The 15,153-nt window shown below is 41.7% G+C and overlaps 2 protein-coding genes across 10 annotated transcripts in view; one reads left to right on the top strand and one right to left on the bottom strand.

The window, feature by feature from the left end:
- INPP5A (inositol polyphosphate-5-phosphatase A) overlaps positions 1–4,476 on the top strand; it is a 435,774-nt gene extending 431,298 nt beyond the window's left edge. For 6 of the 9 annotated variants that reach the window (XM_005305326.5, XM_065552136.1, XM_005305323.5 and 3 more), the window contains 2 exons: positions 1,236–1,304; positions 2,858–4,476. In XM_005305326.5, the coding sequence (XP_005305383.1) occupies positions 1,236–1,304; positions 2,858–3,004 (216 nt within the window). In that variant the 3' untranslated portion in view covers positions 3,005–4,476. Of the gene's footprint in view, positions 1–1,235; positions 1,305–2,675; positions 2,764–2,857 lie in introns of all 9 variants that reach the window. The other 3 variants (XM_065552139.1, XM_065552137.1, XM_005305327.5) reach the window with 2 other exon arrangements.
- A 6,790-nt stretch (positions 4,477–11,266) lies between these two features.
- NKX6-2 (NK6 homeobox 2) lies at positions 11,267–15,128 on the bottom strand. The gene is made up of 3 exons (XM_005305329.4): positions 14,219–15,128; positions 13,344–13,516; positions 11,267–12,156 (listed from the first exon to the last, which is right to left on the bottom strand). The coding sequence occupies exons 1-3, from the start codon at positions 14,631–14,633 to the stop codon at positions 11,908–11,910; spliced, it is 837 nt and encodes a 278-aa protein (XP_005305386.1). The 5' UTR covers positions 14,634–15,128; the 3' UTR covers positions 11,267–11,907.
- Between the last annotated feature and the right edge of the window lie 25 nt (positions 15,129–15,153).

Below are 15,153 nucleotides of genomic sequence, written 5' to 3'. Positions count from 1 at the left end.
ACAACCATGCTATAAAGTAAATCTGACCTTAAGCTTCCTAACTGCATTAAAGATAATTCAGTTTTAACTTTATAGTCCTAAATGCTGCTGTTTATATAAAGTTCTTGCCCAGTCAAACTTGACTGATTACAGATGAGAAAATCTTGACTGTTTCATACAAAATAAATGAGTATTGTAAACTATTTTAAAGCACATCTATGATTGTATTAGAGACTTGCCAGTGTGCAGACTCCAGATTTAATTAGCTTCCAGGAATTGTTTAGTATAATAAGAAATTGTAAGCCTCTCTGTGTGTTTATTTCTAAAGGGTGGTGCTAGATAAAATAGGCTGTCAAAATCACACGTTCAGTGTAAATGGCAGAAAGATGAGTACGTTCTATTATTTATTAAATCATAGCTGCAAAGAGAACAAGTGTATAAGAAGAAAGTTCAACATAGAGTAGAATGCAAGCAGTTCACAGGGCTGGCTAGAGGAATGCTCGCCTTCAGTTGATTTTCTTAAGATATTTTGAATGCTCTTTTTATTAAAGGAAAGTATCTAATAGAAATAGGATTCTTTTGCTTTCTTCTTTCATAGCTAAATATTTTAACTGTTTTGTACAAAATATTCAACAGCTGTTTCTACTTGTTTAATTTTATATAGTTGATGCAATAACACAATGGGGTCCATGGCTAGGGCTCTTAGGTGCTCAGGTAATTCAACTAATAAATAATAAGGATAAAGGATGTGTTAATGTTTCTGCTTGTACATTTAAAATACTACTATATGGGTACATAGGATGTTTTTTAATGAGACAATGTGAATTCCATGTTATTCCAAGAGCGACATGCCTGTCCTATGTAATTCAGTAAAAAGATTTCTGAGCTTTTCCTAAAAGAGAGGACTTTGGTGAAACCACTTGCTGCATTTCACTGACACAAAATTTGAATGTAGCTATAACTGAGTCCTTAGTTTCCACATCTTAAATATTAGTTGCTAAAAGTTGGTAAAGCCCTAAAATGGAGTGGTAGTGATTTGTAAGTATTTTATTTGGAAATTTCACAAACTTTGCAATGGATATTTAATGTAACATTCTATGTAATCTTTGTTCTGAGGAGCTAAATTGAATATGCCCTCACTAAGAAATCTTGTTGCATGTTCTTACTGAACTTCCATTCCTGTAACCTTTCCTTATTTAGTTTTCTCTGAAATCTGAAAAATAACTGAACTGACTAGTCTTTTTTTTTTTAATTAGTCAGAAAATGATGAGAAGATAGTGATTTATGACCATATTGGGCCAAATGTCTGCATGGGGGATCACAAGGTAATTTAACTCAGTTTTACAGTATTGTATTATACTACATTTTATTAGGAACATAGAATGTGTGTATTAATTTCTATTCCTTTTATATTGAAGTCAATTATTTTCCCCCTTTTTTATTTTAAACTAGATGCTTTGGAAAATTTTATACAAGTTGGGGTTAAATTCAACTGAAATCAGTAGAAATGCTATATTAGGTACAAGCACAAGTTTCAGTAAAGAATAGGATAATGTTCCAGAAGGCAGCATAAAAACATACGATAATTTGAAATCAGTATGAGCAAATATATCTGTATTTATAACCTTACCTAAATAAAGTGCCCATGAAAAACTTTAGTTTCACTTAGTTATCGAGATTGTTTCCTGAATATAATTTTAATGAATTTGGTGTCTAGTTGACTGCTAGAATAATAAAATGCTGACAGTACCATATATAAGCAACAGGTAAGAAAAAGAATACTTAGCGATATGCCAGTTGTTTAAAAAGATCAAAGATGATAAAAACATAAATTTTAAGTAACCCGTATAGTTAGCTAATTCTCTTCTGAAGATACCACCAACTGGAACCGCAGTTAGAAATATTTGATCAATAAGCACCTGGTTTCTTTGAAAATCCTATAAACAACTAAAAACATCTCTGAAATTTTAAGACTGACTATCCATGTAAAAATTCAGTTAGAAATCTGAAAACTATACTGCAATATCATTGACAGATGTACTGCAGTGGCTCTTGAATTATGATTTTAGAAATGGTAATGGGATACTTAATAACTCCTCTGTGTGAGCATGTATGTATGTATGTATATATATAAATGATGACTGTAGAAATAAATAAATACAAATTTACAAATATAGTAATTTATTTATTTATTTATTTATTTTTATAGTCATAATTTTTGTGGCGGTAGTAAAATCTTTTTCAAAGGAAGAAAGGATCTTACTGATCTAGTAACTTGTTTGATAAAATTAAAAGTGCAGTGTCCTTCAGGAATAGAGTAATAGCCAGATTGGATACAATCATTTTGATTTCTTTTATGACTGATTTATTTAACAAGCATCCTCTTTCAACAGAGTTAATATTATGACAAATGAAATAAGGTGCTATGTAGAGGGCTCAATCCTGCTTCTATTGAGATCGATGGCAAGAGTCCCATAGATTTCAATGGGAGCACAGGATCAACCCAATAAGTGGCTGTCTTCCTGGATCTCTTGAGAATTGTAAGATTATAGTAATGAAGGAAGTCTAGATTATTCCATGAGTTTGTCACTGGTTATAGATTGATTCTTACTCTGTTTGAAATAATCATTACAAAGTGTTTGATCTCTTTCTACCTTTCAAGTGTATAACCCCTATTTCTCCCTAACTTGCTGCAGCCTGTGTTCCTGTCCTTTCGAATAGCTGCTGGGGCAGGTAAACCTATTGCAAATGTGCACAAGTGTTGTGTCGTGCAGTGATGTGGTGGTAAATATCATTTTTTTCCCCTTTGTTTATATTTTCTACATCATTTCCCCTTTGTGTTTATTTTTCTTTTAAAAAAATGCCAATTCTGCAACAGGAAAAAGATGCCCTCGAAATGAGAAGATCTTTCGTGAAACCACCCTGTAGCATGGAGGAGGAAAGAATAAGCAGTATATTGAAATGCATAATCCTAACAGCTGTATTGATAAATCAAGTCTTGAGTGCCACATTTTTAGACTGCTGATCGTACACTATGCTTCAGCATCTGGACTCTGTTCGGGAAAAGCCTCACATACCTCACTGTCTTGTATGTTCATGTGACATCAAGTAGAAATGTGGAATTATATATATATATATATAAAAAATATGTCACGGTTCTGTTGCCAAAACTCTAATAGACAGCAGAGATGTTCTGTATTTTAGATTTCACAATTTTCAACTTTTAATAAGTGTTTGTCAATGTGGAAAAGCTACTTCAGCACATTTTAAACTTTTAAAGGTGTCATGCCTAACATTCTATATCTGTACCATTTGGGGGTTTTGTACATTGGATTATATAGATAGAGATTTTGATGGTTTTAAATGGTATTTTCTTCATTGACCAAGGCTTATGGTTTGTTTTAGTTTTAGAATTTTGTTTTGTTTTTCATTTTTTATAGATTTTTTTTCCTCATGTTATTTACTATTCTGCCATGTAACATGGTTTTGAATCACACAGCAGCTGCTTTCTATACATACATATGTGTGTGTCTATATATATATATATATGTATGTGTGTGTATATATACACAGATATATAAATAATTTATAAACCTTACCAAAACGTATGCTAAATATACTTTCCATTATGACTGCTTGAGAGTGCCATATCAGCAATTAGTGTTGGAGTCTAGCAGTTTTAGTTAAGTGAACATCAACAATCAACATTTATAAAACAAATAATATATAGCAGTGCCATCATCAATACAGATAAATAGTATACTATATAGCACATATATTAGCAGTTTCACTTTGTTACTCCTATAATACCTTCTTTCTAAGTACTATTAAGGACTGAATGTGAAGTCTCTAGTTAGATTTGGGTGTACCTTTCAAGAATTTTGTAAACTGTTTTTGTCTGTCTTTTGTTACTGTTTTATGGTGCCAAGTATTGTATATTAAAACAATAACAACCTGGGAGAAGAAAATTAGAAGTCTGTTTCAGATAGCATCTGCACCCAACACAGACTGTATTTATACAAAGTGTTAGCGAAAAGGACTGTAAATTTTCTTACTTAGTAGCTATGTGCAACCTGCAACATAACCTTGTTATGAACATTTTTCTCCCACCACAAAGTACAACATTAAAAGGTGATTAGAGAGTCTGTTGATGAAACACAAATGTATGTTTTATTGATTTAATTTAGAACACTACAGAGTTCATGGACTGTGTGATGGCATTAGATTGATGCTTGATTTTGGTATAAATCACTACCATTGAAAATGATTTGATGTCCGCTTGCAGAATTTGTTTTCACGACAATACAGTCTAGGTTTGTATTAAGTACTGTTGTTCATAGGGTTTCTGCAGCTCTGTAATGTCAATGTGCCATGTTGCAATATAACCACCTGGTAATTCTATTTAACACAAATAGAGATTCAACTCATGGTAACTTTGAAGGCCTTTAGAAATGAGTACTCTGGTTCTCAAGCAATAAATCTGATCATAATGAAAAATGACTGTGTCTGTCCCATTAATTTTGGGTGTGGGGATTATGCAGAAATATGAAGTTGTCCTCTTAATTTTCTGCTAATTGACTATATTCTTTTTTTGTCTGAAAACCTAGGCAGATAATAAGATGCATTTTTTTGTATAAATTGAAACACAATACAAACTGAGAAGAAATTTAACAGACTGATTGCACTTTAAAATGTGGGATTATTTTATTATAAATTGTTAATCTGACTATAACAGTGTATTTATAGCTACTCCTAATAATATACCAACACCACCAGGATCTTTAAACTGCTAGCCCCTGATTGTTTTATAGATACTGGTCTACATGCTCTTTCCTGAGCTCTCTTGTCATAAAAAATAATACTGCCTCTTAAAAAGGGGAAAAAACTAAAGACTTCAATATAGACTAGGTAAAATAATGAACTGTGGGACCATAAAGAATTCTAAGCCATCTAAAGAAGAAACAGCTATACAGATGACCTATTAGGGTAACTTGTTGAGTTGAGAAATTCTCAACAAAATTAATTCAACAACATTCATAAAATGCTATTTCAGTGTTTAAAAAATTGGAGGCATGATCTTTCAAATGTGTGGGTCCCAAGTAGTAAGTTTTAAGAAAGATCCCTAATAGAAATTCCTCTTCTTGAATAATATCTTGAAAGCCTAATAGTTTGTGGTAAAATATTTTATATTTACCTAAAGTTTTCTATCAAATTACACATTCACTGAATTGTATGTTCTCCCCTTCATGGCATTAATGCTGCTAAAGTCACAGTGATCATTAAATACTAACTTCAGTATGTAACTTTTTTTTTAATATGCAACATTGATTCTATAACTGTTGTGTTTTAATCTGAATATGGATTTCTACAATGGAGAATTTCATTCTAGTGCGACTATTAATTTAATATTATAGTATATAGACTGTTCCGATCAGGCCAATATAGCATTGTGTTCCCAGCAATCCCATTATAGTTAGTAGAAATAACAACAGATTGTTGTGGATGGAGAGGTTAAATACCTCTTGCTCTCGGTCAGTTTCATGGGTTAAAAGCTACCTTGAGCTATAGAAAGATACAAATAACTGAATATATATTTCTGGGCACCTTGAAACTCAATTAATTAAAAATAAAGTCTGTAGAGGAACAATTGTAAGAATTCAGGCTGGCCTCTTAACTATAGGAGGTTTTATAATCCTGTCACTTTCCCTTAGCAATCAGTTAATGTGCTTAGATTTGTCCCTGTAGTTCCAGTTGTAATGAAGCAGGCACTACCCTTCACATTCATGTATATTCAAGACACACCGGGGGCCAAAGTAAGGATTTTTCTTAACTTGATTTTTAAATGTAGATAAATAGAGCTTAGTCCTTCAAACCCTTATTGCCTTCAGTGGGACCTTTCGCCTGAGTAAGAATTTACAGGACCGCCCCTAGAATAATTAGCTGCCCTGACAGAAAGACTCCGATGCGTTAAAAGTCAGAGTGAAATAAATCGGCCTCCTCCCAAACCCCGAAGTGACACCACCTGAATCTCTGTGTGAACATCCTGAGGCGCAGCTCTAACCAATCACCAGAGAGCTGATCATTAGGGCTGGTAGGTGGATAAGCAGCCTCTACGCTGAGGAAAGAAGAGATCAATGTGTCCCAGTAAAGTGAAGTAGCCTTCTGGAATCTAAGCTTTTCTGTCTTTCCTTTGGAAAGGTGTTGCCATCTGAGAAGTAAGTGCAAAGGTGAAATCCCATCGGGATCTCTGAAGAGAGATTGGGGCTCTTTCCATCAGCTATTTATCAAATTGGAAGCACATCAAAGTATGAAACATGAGGAAGGAAACAAGGACTGAAAGATCACAGTAAACCGAGTAAATATGAAAATACAAGAGCAAACAGTACACCTTGGGTACTTGCCTTCTTCCGTAGCAGCCCTAAATTTCTTCCCTGGTCAGGCCACATTTACAGGGGACAGGATAATGTATTAATGAACCTTTAGCCTTTCTACAACATTGTCAATTAAAGACAACATGGGGAATAATGCTAACCTGTCAAAAGAGGGCTGCACTTGTAGTATACCTAAATTATATGTCTAATTGACTATTTTGCATAAAGAGGTAAACTATCCACAGATAAATGGCTCCTACTATGCAGCTGATCTAGCTGCAGTAGGCTTGCTAGGAAAGGGCAGCGAAGGAAGGGCTGGGGGCTTAGTTCGGCCACCTTTTAGTGAGAGAGGAAATGTGGTTTTAGGTTAACTACTGTATTGATTCTCTGTCGGAACCTCTGGTTTGTCACTTACCTGATAAGAAGTTAGTATCTTGAGAAAATACTTTATTTGGCTTTAAGTTTTAAATGGTTTGAGACCTCAGTTGTAATGCCATTTTAGGTGGTTTATTAGCCATAGAAAGGGCACTAGCCGCTCCTCTAGCAGCCGGTCCCAGACATGCTCTGCCTGGCTTTGGCCACAGAGCGCTTGCCCCTCAGCTGGGGACATTGCCCAGCTCTCCTTAGCGCTCAGAGACACTAACGGAAGGGGTGCTTCACAGAGGGCGTTGCAGTACACCTTGAGGACCTACCAGCTCCTCTAAAGCCGCAGATATTGCTGTGACCTCTGCGGTGAGTGCCGAGTTAAGATCTTTCTATCTGCCTCGTTTGTATGGAAGCAGACAAAAGTTGCACGCAGTCTTTTCCCCCGGGCTTAAACGTGTGGTATACCCACCCTGCCAGACCAGCGGGGGGGGGGGGTTTGCTCCGTGCGCACGGGCGTGGGGGCGACTGGTCTGCAGGCTCCAGCCATGCGTCTTCCTACAAAATGAGCTTGCTGGACTTTAGAGGTCTCCGAGGAATAAGAGCGGCCACAGCCGACGTCAGCCCAGGTCCTAGCAGCAACGGCTTGTGCTGAAGAGAAGGGCCCACACTCATGGGACACTCAACAGGATACTCGGGGTCAGGCCCCAGCCATTCCGCGGCCTTTACTCGGGGCTGATTCCCACGGGCTCTCAAGGCAATTCTGCCGGAGTGAGGCCGGTGGGCTCGGGGCCTGTGCGTGGCGCCCCTGGGGCGGGGGTATAACAAGTGCTGGGGGGGGGGGGCTGGCTCTGGGCTCCCCTGCTCCCACTGAAAACGCAGCCGAAGAAGTGGGTTTTTACCCACGAAAGCTTATGCCCAAATAAATCTGTTAGTCTTTAAGGTGCCACCAGACACCTTCTTGTTTTGTAGATACAGACTAAGACAGCTACCCCCGATACAAACCCCGCTTGAACCACGTGTGGCCTCCGAGCCATCAATCTGCTCCACTGTCAAAAAGAAACTAGAGCCGCTCCTCCCTCTGCTCGGGGCTAGCGGGGCCGGCAGCGAGCTGCGGCGCCCAGCCCCAGGGCAGGAGAGGAGGTTGGGACCGGGCCACAGCCGGCTCTCGGCTTGTTTCTTGCCGAAGGGGGAGGCGGCCCTGGGGCTGCCGGCTGCAAGCGAAGGGCATGCCGGGTTCCCCCGCCCCAGGAGAGGGGCTCAGGGAGGTGAATCTGCCCCTGCCGGAGATCCGCGCAAGGCGGCGGCTTTCCCCTCCCCCCCCAGGTCAGCGGCTAAGGCCGGAGCCCGGCCGGGCGCTGCTGCGGAGCTGTCAGTGCGGCTCCGGGGCGCGTGTTCAACCGGGCCGGCCTCCAGGGCACCAAACCCGCTGCCTGTCCCCCGCCGCGCGAGTCTCCGGGCAGCGCCCCAAGCTAGGCGGGGAGGCTGCCCGGACCCAGCCCTGCGCGTCTCCCGGAGCGGCCTGCGGGGGTCGCCGAGCCCGATTCTGGTCCAGGGGCTCCCTGCAGCCCGAAGACGCCCCTGCCCAGCGGAGCCTGTGGCCTTTGGGGGGCAGAGACTCCGGCGCTGCCGTCTGCGCTGGGCTCGGGAGGCTCCTGGCGTCCTGCCGGCGGAGCGGGGCGCTCCAAGACTCCCGCGGCTGGTCGGCTCACAGAAGGGTGGGAACCGGCCGGGCAGCGCAGGCTAGCACCTAGGCACAACGCCTGCTTTAACGGCGGGGCCCAATTCATGCTGCTCCGGGGGTAGGGGGGGGGGGGGAGATGTAAAGAGATTCACAAAGGACCCGATCCCACAAGCCTCGCTCAGTCAGAAGCCCAGTGGATCGCGGGATGGGGCCCAAACGCCAGGTCTGAGCCAAGGCGCATTTAGCTGTGGGGTCTTACAAGAGGCGCCTATTATGATGCTTTAAATGGTCCAGCTTTAATGCTGGAGAAACCCCTTTAGTTGGAGTTAAAGCGGTTGCGAGACACTGCTCCCATCCAAGTGGCTTTCTTTAAAGTGATCAGGGACTGAATCATAGCAGGGAAAATTTAAGGACTCCCAGCGTTTGGAAACGGGTTTTCTTTTCTTTTCTTTTTTCTGGCTGCCTGGCAAGTAAAGAAGGCCCCTGCTTGGCTTTTCTGTGTAGCCCATTGCATTTGCTCAGATTGCAAAACAGCAGCTGAGAAGCAGAAAGAATGTCTCATTCATTTAAATAAAAAAACCTAACAATGAAACTCGCCTGGACTCTTAAGGCCCTTGAATACTCACAGAGCCCAGTTGCAAAAACCCTGCTGATCGTGTCCTCCTCACGGAGCACTCACTGTACGGCTGTGGGAGCATCTTTCTCCCGCCTGCAGGTTTCCTCCCTAGCCACTTATGAATTGTCCAAACCAAAATTTTAAATATTTTGTCAAATAATCGGTGTCCTCTAAATAAAAATCACCGATTAGCTGAAAAGACAGAGCTGTTAGCTTTCACTACCCACGGTTTCCGATAAAGATAGCACCAAAAAGAAATAAAATAAATCCTATTTCTACCGTTCTACTAGTAAGGTCAAAAAGTTGGCCCTGTAGGCTTCTGTCTTTGGGATGGTGTCAAGATAACAGTGGGCGTTAAGCTACTAAGTGCCTACGTGAATCTAACAGATGCTTACCACTTACTGTTGGAAAAACAGCGTCTTATACTGCAACTCTCTCCCCAGAAGGCAGCTGTTAAATACGTAGTTTGGTAGCTGCTTGTAGGATGTTTCCGATTTTATATATAAAAGAAAGAGAGTTAATACACTCTCTCTGCCTCCTTCGGAATACAGATACATTGGAAAGATATTGCTTCTTTCTTTTGGTATGTGCCAGGGACACATTTTAAGTTTTGCAACTTGTGTTGCGCTCCCCGTTTAGTGGTCAGGAAATGTGGTATTTGGTGCATTCACAGCCGAGCTTTTCTGAACAGGTGTGTGAAGATGAATTTATACATACGTATTGGACATAACTTTTCCTCCCGCTCATCTCATCCTGGAAATCTGGGCTCCTCTTTCTTTCAGGGTCCAGTGTGATTTTCCCTTCTGTGCCCGAACCAGTGGCACCCTTCGCCCCGCACCCGTCCTGGCTCGGCTAAGGGAACTCACATTCGCTTACTCTATTTTAATGGAATATTTTTCATGGCCTGGGAGAATGGCCACAATAAACCGCGGAAAGAACTTCCTAGTTCTTGGCAAGCCAAACCTGAGCAAGCTCCTTCCCCCAGGGGCCTGCTTTTTCCAGCACTGTGCTCCGCACGTTCAGCAGCAGCAAATTTGGAAAAACGAAAAGGCACAAAAAGCGGTGAACAATTGCAAAGCGGTGATTTACAAAACAATAATCATAGACTTGGAGAAAGTGGTGTCTTTGTCTCTGTCCCTTCGCTTCCCCCCCCCCTCCCCCGCAGAGCTCTTAGTTCTTCCAAAATAAGCTCTAAACGCCAGTTAGCAAAGTCTGGCTCAGATCACAAGTTCAGATCCTCGAACCTCTTTGCTTCGGGTGTACATTTACAAAGGATTTAAAATAGTAGTAACAAACCAGAGCCAGCCAGTTTTGCAGAGGAAGCAACAATTGGTAGGTGGCTGAGACTAACCTCCATCTCAGGCAAGGAGCTAGAATCTGCCAGGGGGTTATTTCTGCAAACCGCTCTGCTTCCAGTGACTTTGGGGCTGGGAAAGGCTGGTGGCAGGACTAAGGCCCGACCCTGCATTCCTTGGTGCTGGCTTCGGGGAGCACAGGGCGAGGGGTTAGTTCCCTCGCGTGTTTCATTTGTGCACTAGGGTTTAATGAAACGAAACGCAAAAACCAAGCCAATAACTCCGCCAACGATTAAAAAGGAAGGTGAACTGCTCTTTCTCACACACAATGAAAGCACTGGCCAGGGTAAGCGCTCGGGACAAGCCCTTACCGCCCCAGCCTCCAAACGGGCAGTGCATTAGCTACATAGCCAGGGTTACACCCCAATTCCACCCCTTGCTTTCCACTCGAGCTCCTGTCATCGGCGGGGTTCGCTCTGATTTCCAATACAGCGGGTCACTAGGAGAGGCGCCGCTCCGGACCGGACAGGGGCAAAGGAGCCGACTGAATCTCTTGCTTTGGAGCTCAGTTGGGACGCGAGCCCCTTGAAAACGTTCCCAGTCCCCACCCCTGTGACACCGCAGCGCGAAGTTACCCTGCAACAGTTGGGCGAGCTTCTAACTCCAACCTCTTCTCTCCCCCCTTCCCCTTAAATAAACCTTCGAAATATTACTGGGCCAGGCTGAGATTTAAAAACAAACCCACGAGCCACGCGCTAAAACAGCTTTGCTTCTAGAACAACAAATTACTCCCCCCTCCCCCACACTGGGATTGACTTCAGTTAGCACCCCCCTTTTGCCGAGCTGGGACCCCCAACTACCCCAGGGGGGTTAAAATCCCTACTTATTGTGAACTACATGGGGGTGAGATGGCAAAAGTAAAATTAAACAAAAAATCGGGGGGAAACGCGCCAAAGGAGAAGCTTGTTAAATAATTTATTGATTTATACAAAGTCTTTCCAACCGGCATGGAGGGAATAGTTTTAATCCAATTTAAACTCAAGTGTCCAGTTTTGTCTGTCTTTTTGGTTGTTTTTTTTGATGTGATAGAGCATAAAATCCGTAGCGAGGAAGAAACTAAAACTGCCAAAACGCTCAATGAGAGGGGGGGGGGGGTGAAATAAAAGAGCCATTTTTACACTAGAAATATACATCACAAAATTCTGAAATTTCCTATATACAAAGTGGCTGAGCTGCAGTCGGTGATCCATACAAAACAGTAACAAAATCTGATTGTTAGGAGCAGGAAATTGGCAAGAAAGAGGGGAGGTGAGGGGGGAGAAAGTAAAAAAAACAACAACAAAAAACACAACCCAAAACAAATAAAGGAACGTTGGAAAGATTCCTCTGCAATTTACATCAATGAGAAGAAAGATAATTTCATAACTTATTCTGTAAAAAATATATACATTTCACATACATCTTAGGCTGTACAACACATCACTTTTAAACATCCAGTTACAATTCTTCTTTATAATGTTTTATACCCTGGTTATTTCAGCTTTTATAAAGCGCCTTAGGGAGCAGTCAGTCTTGTTCGCTAGGGTCTCTTGCCCTGTATCACAAAGTATCCGAGTTGTTACTGCAGGGGCTGATGAGGGCTAAATTTGTGGATTTGTGCTTTTTCAATAACCTCGTGATTTTTTCATCGTCTGAGTTGGGGTCCAGAGGTTTGTTATATTCATCATCGTCCTCATTATCTGAGCTCTCCTTCAGCTTCTCCGTCTCTGAGTCGTGTTTTTTCTTAGCTGAGGCCATTTCTGCTGCGTGCCTCTTCCTCCATTTCGTCCTCCTGTTCTGGAACCACACCTGTTGGAGACCCGGTAGAAGAGAGGGGGGGAAACCCTTAGCTGTAACTCTCCTTCCAACACCTCATCCTCCTACAGATTTGAAACCCTCCCTCCATACACTCATAGAGCGAGCGCCCTTCAGAAAACTTGGTTTCACTTTCCCTCTGGAATATTGCTTGCCCTTGGCTGTTCCTGTTTAAACAGTAAAGTTGGGGGCCTATCGCCGTGTCTAGGCCTTTAACATCACCGGTTCCATCTCACAAGACAGCAGGATCGTTTATGTACTATTAAAAATTCAGTGACTTTATATGAAAGGAGATCAACACTTTTGACTCTCAAACAATAACATAAAGGCCAAACACTGTACATAAAGTATTAAAAAGTGGCTAGACTGCAACAGGATAACTGTAGAGAAATGTGTATGTTTGTGTAAAGTAATTGCACCTGCCTCTGTATAACACAGCTCATTCAAATTGAATCTTTATGGTTTAACAATGTCAGGCGAAGGAATATAGTGTCCTATTCCTAACTTCCCTTTTGTTACAATGAAGCCAAAATTAATTGTTGTTCAAATGGAATTTTGGTAGCATTGGAGAATAATATTCTTTTGAAAAGAGAATGACCAAGAAAATAGTTCACGGTCAAATTATATATAACCCAGCATACAATAGTCCAACATTGCCAAAATATTTCCCAATATTATTGTGTTTAAACAAAATGTACACATATCTAATATCCCACACGGAACTCATTGGAATATTGAGAAATGTGAAACCATTTCACTTGAGTAGTTTGTAACTGATTTGCAAAGCTAAGGACTCTATATTTAAGACAACGCAAAAGAACTTTAAAAACACAAAGGTAAAATCTATTACATATAAAAATATTTTAATTATAAATAACCTAGAAGCGTTTTTTTATATTTTTGCATCATTATAAGAAATTAAACCAATTGTGAAAAGCTATAATTGTGTTGTCCAGAAAATAAAATATTACTCTTGCCATTAAAGTAAATCAGAAGTTTAGGTTATGTCTCCTGTCGTAATTGTAATACTCCCACAGGGTCTGTTAATTCAGTAAATTGTGAGCTGAAGAAGCAGTTACACTTCAGTTACGTGCCAGTTTCATCTTTCAACATCTGTGACTCCATTCATAAAATAATCTTTACTCAGAGACGATTCTGGTGTGTAAAACGGGGCTTCTTACCTTAACTTGACTTTCTGTCATTCCTAACGAATAGGCCAGACGAGCTCTCTCAGGTCCTGCCAAGTATTTAGTTTGTTCAAACGTTTTCTCCAAAGCAAAAATCTGCTGCCCTGAGAAAGTTGGTCTTGAGTGTTTCTTCTTTCCATCTTTGTCCAGAACCATTCCAGTCTGGGCTGCAAACAGAAGAAATTATCCCGGTCGGTTACTAAAGACTACATCTAATCTCCGTGCCAGAATCTGTTCTCCAATATAAAACTAGAAAAATTCCCTTGGTTTCAATTACGTTGCTCCGGATTTCAACCAGTGTAACCGGGAGCAGGATTTTGCCCTGTAATATTTAGCAGACCACGAAACTGCAGAAACGGCATTTAAATGATAATGAGACATGTTGTGATGAAGTTAGGCTACAGTTTTTAATTTATTACTATGAACAGTGTGGGATTATGATACTGTTTCATGTATTGCAATTCTGAGTGCAACATGCCCCTGTGTTTTTAAGTCTCTACTGCTCAGTATCACAGAGAGGTTTACATCTTTATCCACCCGTTGTTGTCAATGGTATTTCCCACCTCCACCACCAGATTAGATAGTTAGGATAGCTCCATATATTTGCCTTTGTATCTAAGAAATCGAGAAAGATCCTGACTCTAAAAGGGACCTCTACAATCTCCTGGTGCAGCCAGACAGTAGAAAACACTACCGGGTGAGGGGGCGGATTTCAAAATTTCCTTAACCAAAGAGGCCTTAATAAAAAGTCTGATTTCACGACAGAAAAAAAAATCCAAAACCAAACTCTCTCACACACAAATGTATCCTTTAACGCCCCCCCCCATCACTTCCTGCTCCCTTCTAGGATCAGATGCACCCTCACTTACCAGGACAGGCGATTCTCGGATCTCTCCAGGGAGATCCCTGCATAACTCCCGGCCAGAAAATGGGAGGTCGCCCAGGCAGCTCTGCCAAGGGCTTTGGGTACCTGGACACAGCTGCGGGGTTAAAATACATCCCTGCTGAGGTAGCCAGTCCATTAATCCGGGGCAGCCCGGTGAGGAGATTGCTGGTGGTTCCAACAGGTCTCCCCAGGATGTCGCTTATTCCGTGCGGCGTCCCTAAGGGGATCTGTGTGTTCAGTCCGCCCAGGGCTGGTGCTTTGAAGCTGGAGGGATTCTGCAGGGTGTAGGGGAATAGAGACGTCTTCATTTCAGCCATGTTATGCAGAGCAGCCAGCGGTGTACTGCTCAGAACAAATGCACTCTGGCGATTAGTATCCATCTGCCCCACAGCTAACATTTGTGATCATCAATAAATCTATATATAGATATATAAAAAAGCCAGCTGTTTTATTCTTAACCCACACGAGCAGCGCCAGCCACGGGCTCGTTAGTCTTAAAAAAAATCAAAATACCGGTGAGTAACAAAGTTTTGTGCTAAGTAGCAAGCGATCGCCTCGGCTCTGCCAGGACCTGCAGCTGCAGCAATGCACACTGTAAAGTTTCAGTCAGGAGGAAAACAAAAATGAGGCAGGAAAATACTGCAAAGGAGAGGGAGGCAAAGTCTCGGTCAAAACAGACCTCAGCTGGCAGTGTCCCTGGACGACTTTGATTGCTGAGCCCCGACTGAAAATCCACTAGGAAATCAGAGGATTCGGAAGGGTGGGTGGTTTTGATGATTTTTTGTTTGTTTTTTGGGGGTTTTTTTTTGGTAGTTACAGGCGAGTTCCTTCCCTGTGAAATTGACTCAGAGCTGAGACCAGAGCTGTATAAGATGCACAGATAACCGCACAGCCACCTGCAAGACGCGTTCTCTGATT

This window comes from Chrysemys picta, chromosome 7 (assembly GCF_011386835.1).
Source record: "Chrysemys picta bellii isolate R12L10 chromosome 7, ASM1138683v2, whole genome shotgun sequence".
In the NCBI taxonomy this organism is placed as follows: Eukaryota; Metazoa; Chordata; order Testudines; family Emydidae; genus Chrysemys; species Chrysemys picta.
The sequence above is the reverse complement of the archived record's forward strand: the minus strand, read 5'-3'. Positions and strand labels throughout refer to the sequence as shown.

Coding starts and splice junctions, on each gene's coding strand:
- NKX6-2 (XM_005305329.4), bottom strand. CDS start 14,633: ATGTTAGCTGTGGGGCAGATGGATACTAATCGCCAGAGTGCATTTGTT. Junction 13,517..14,218: donor TCCGAGAATCGCCTGTCCTG/GTAAGTGAGGGT, acceptor TTCTGTTTGCAG/CCCAGACTGGAATGGTTCTG. Junction 12,157..13,343: donor TGACAGAAAGTCAAGTTAAG/GTAAGAAGCCCC, acceptor GGTCTCCAACAG/GTGTGGTTCCAGAACAGGAG.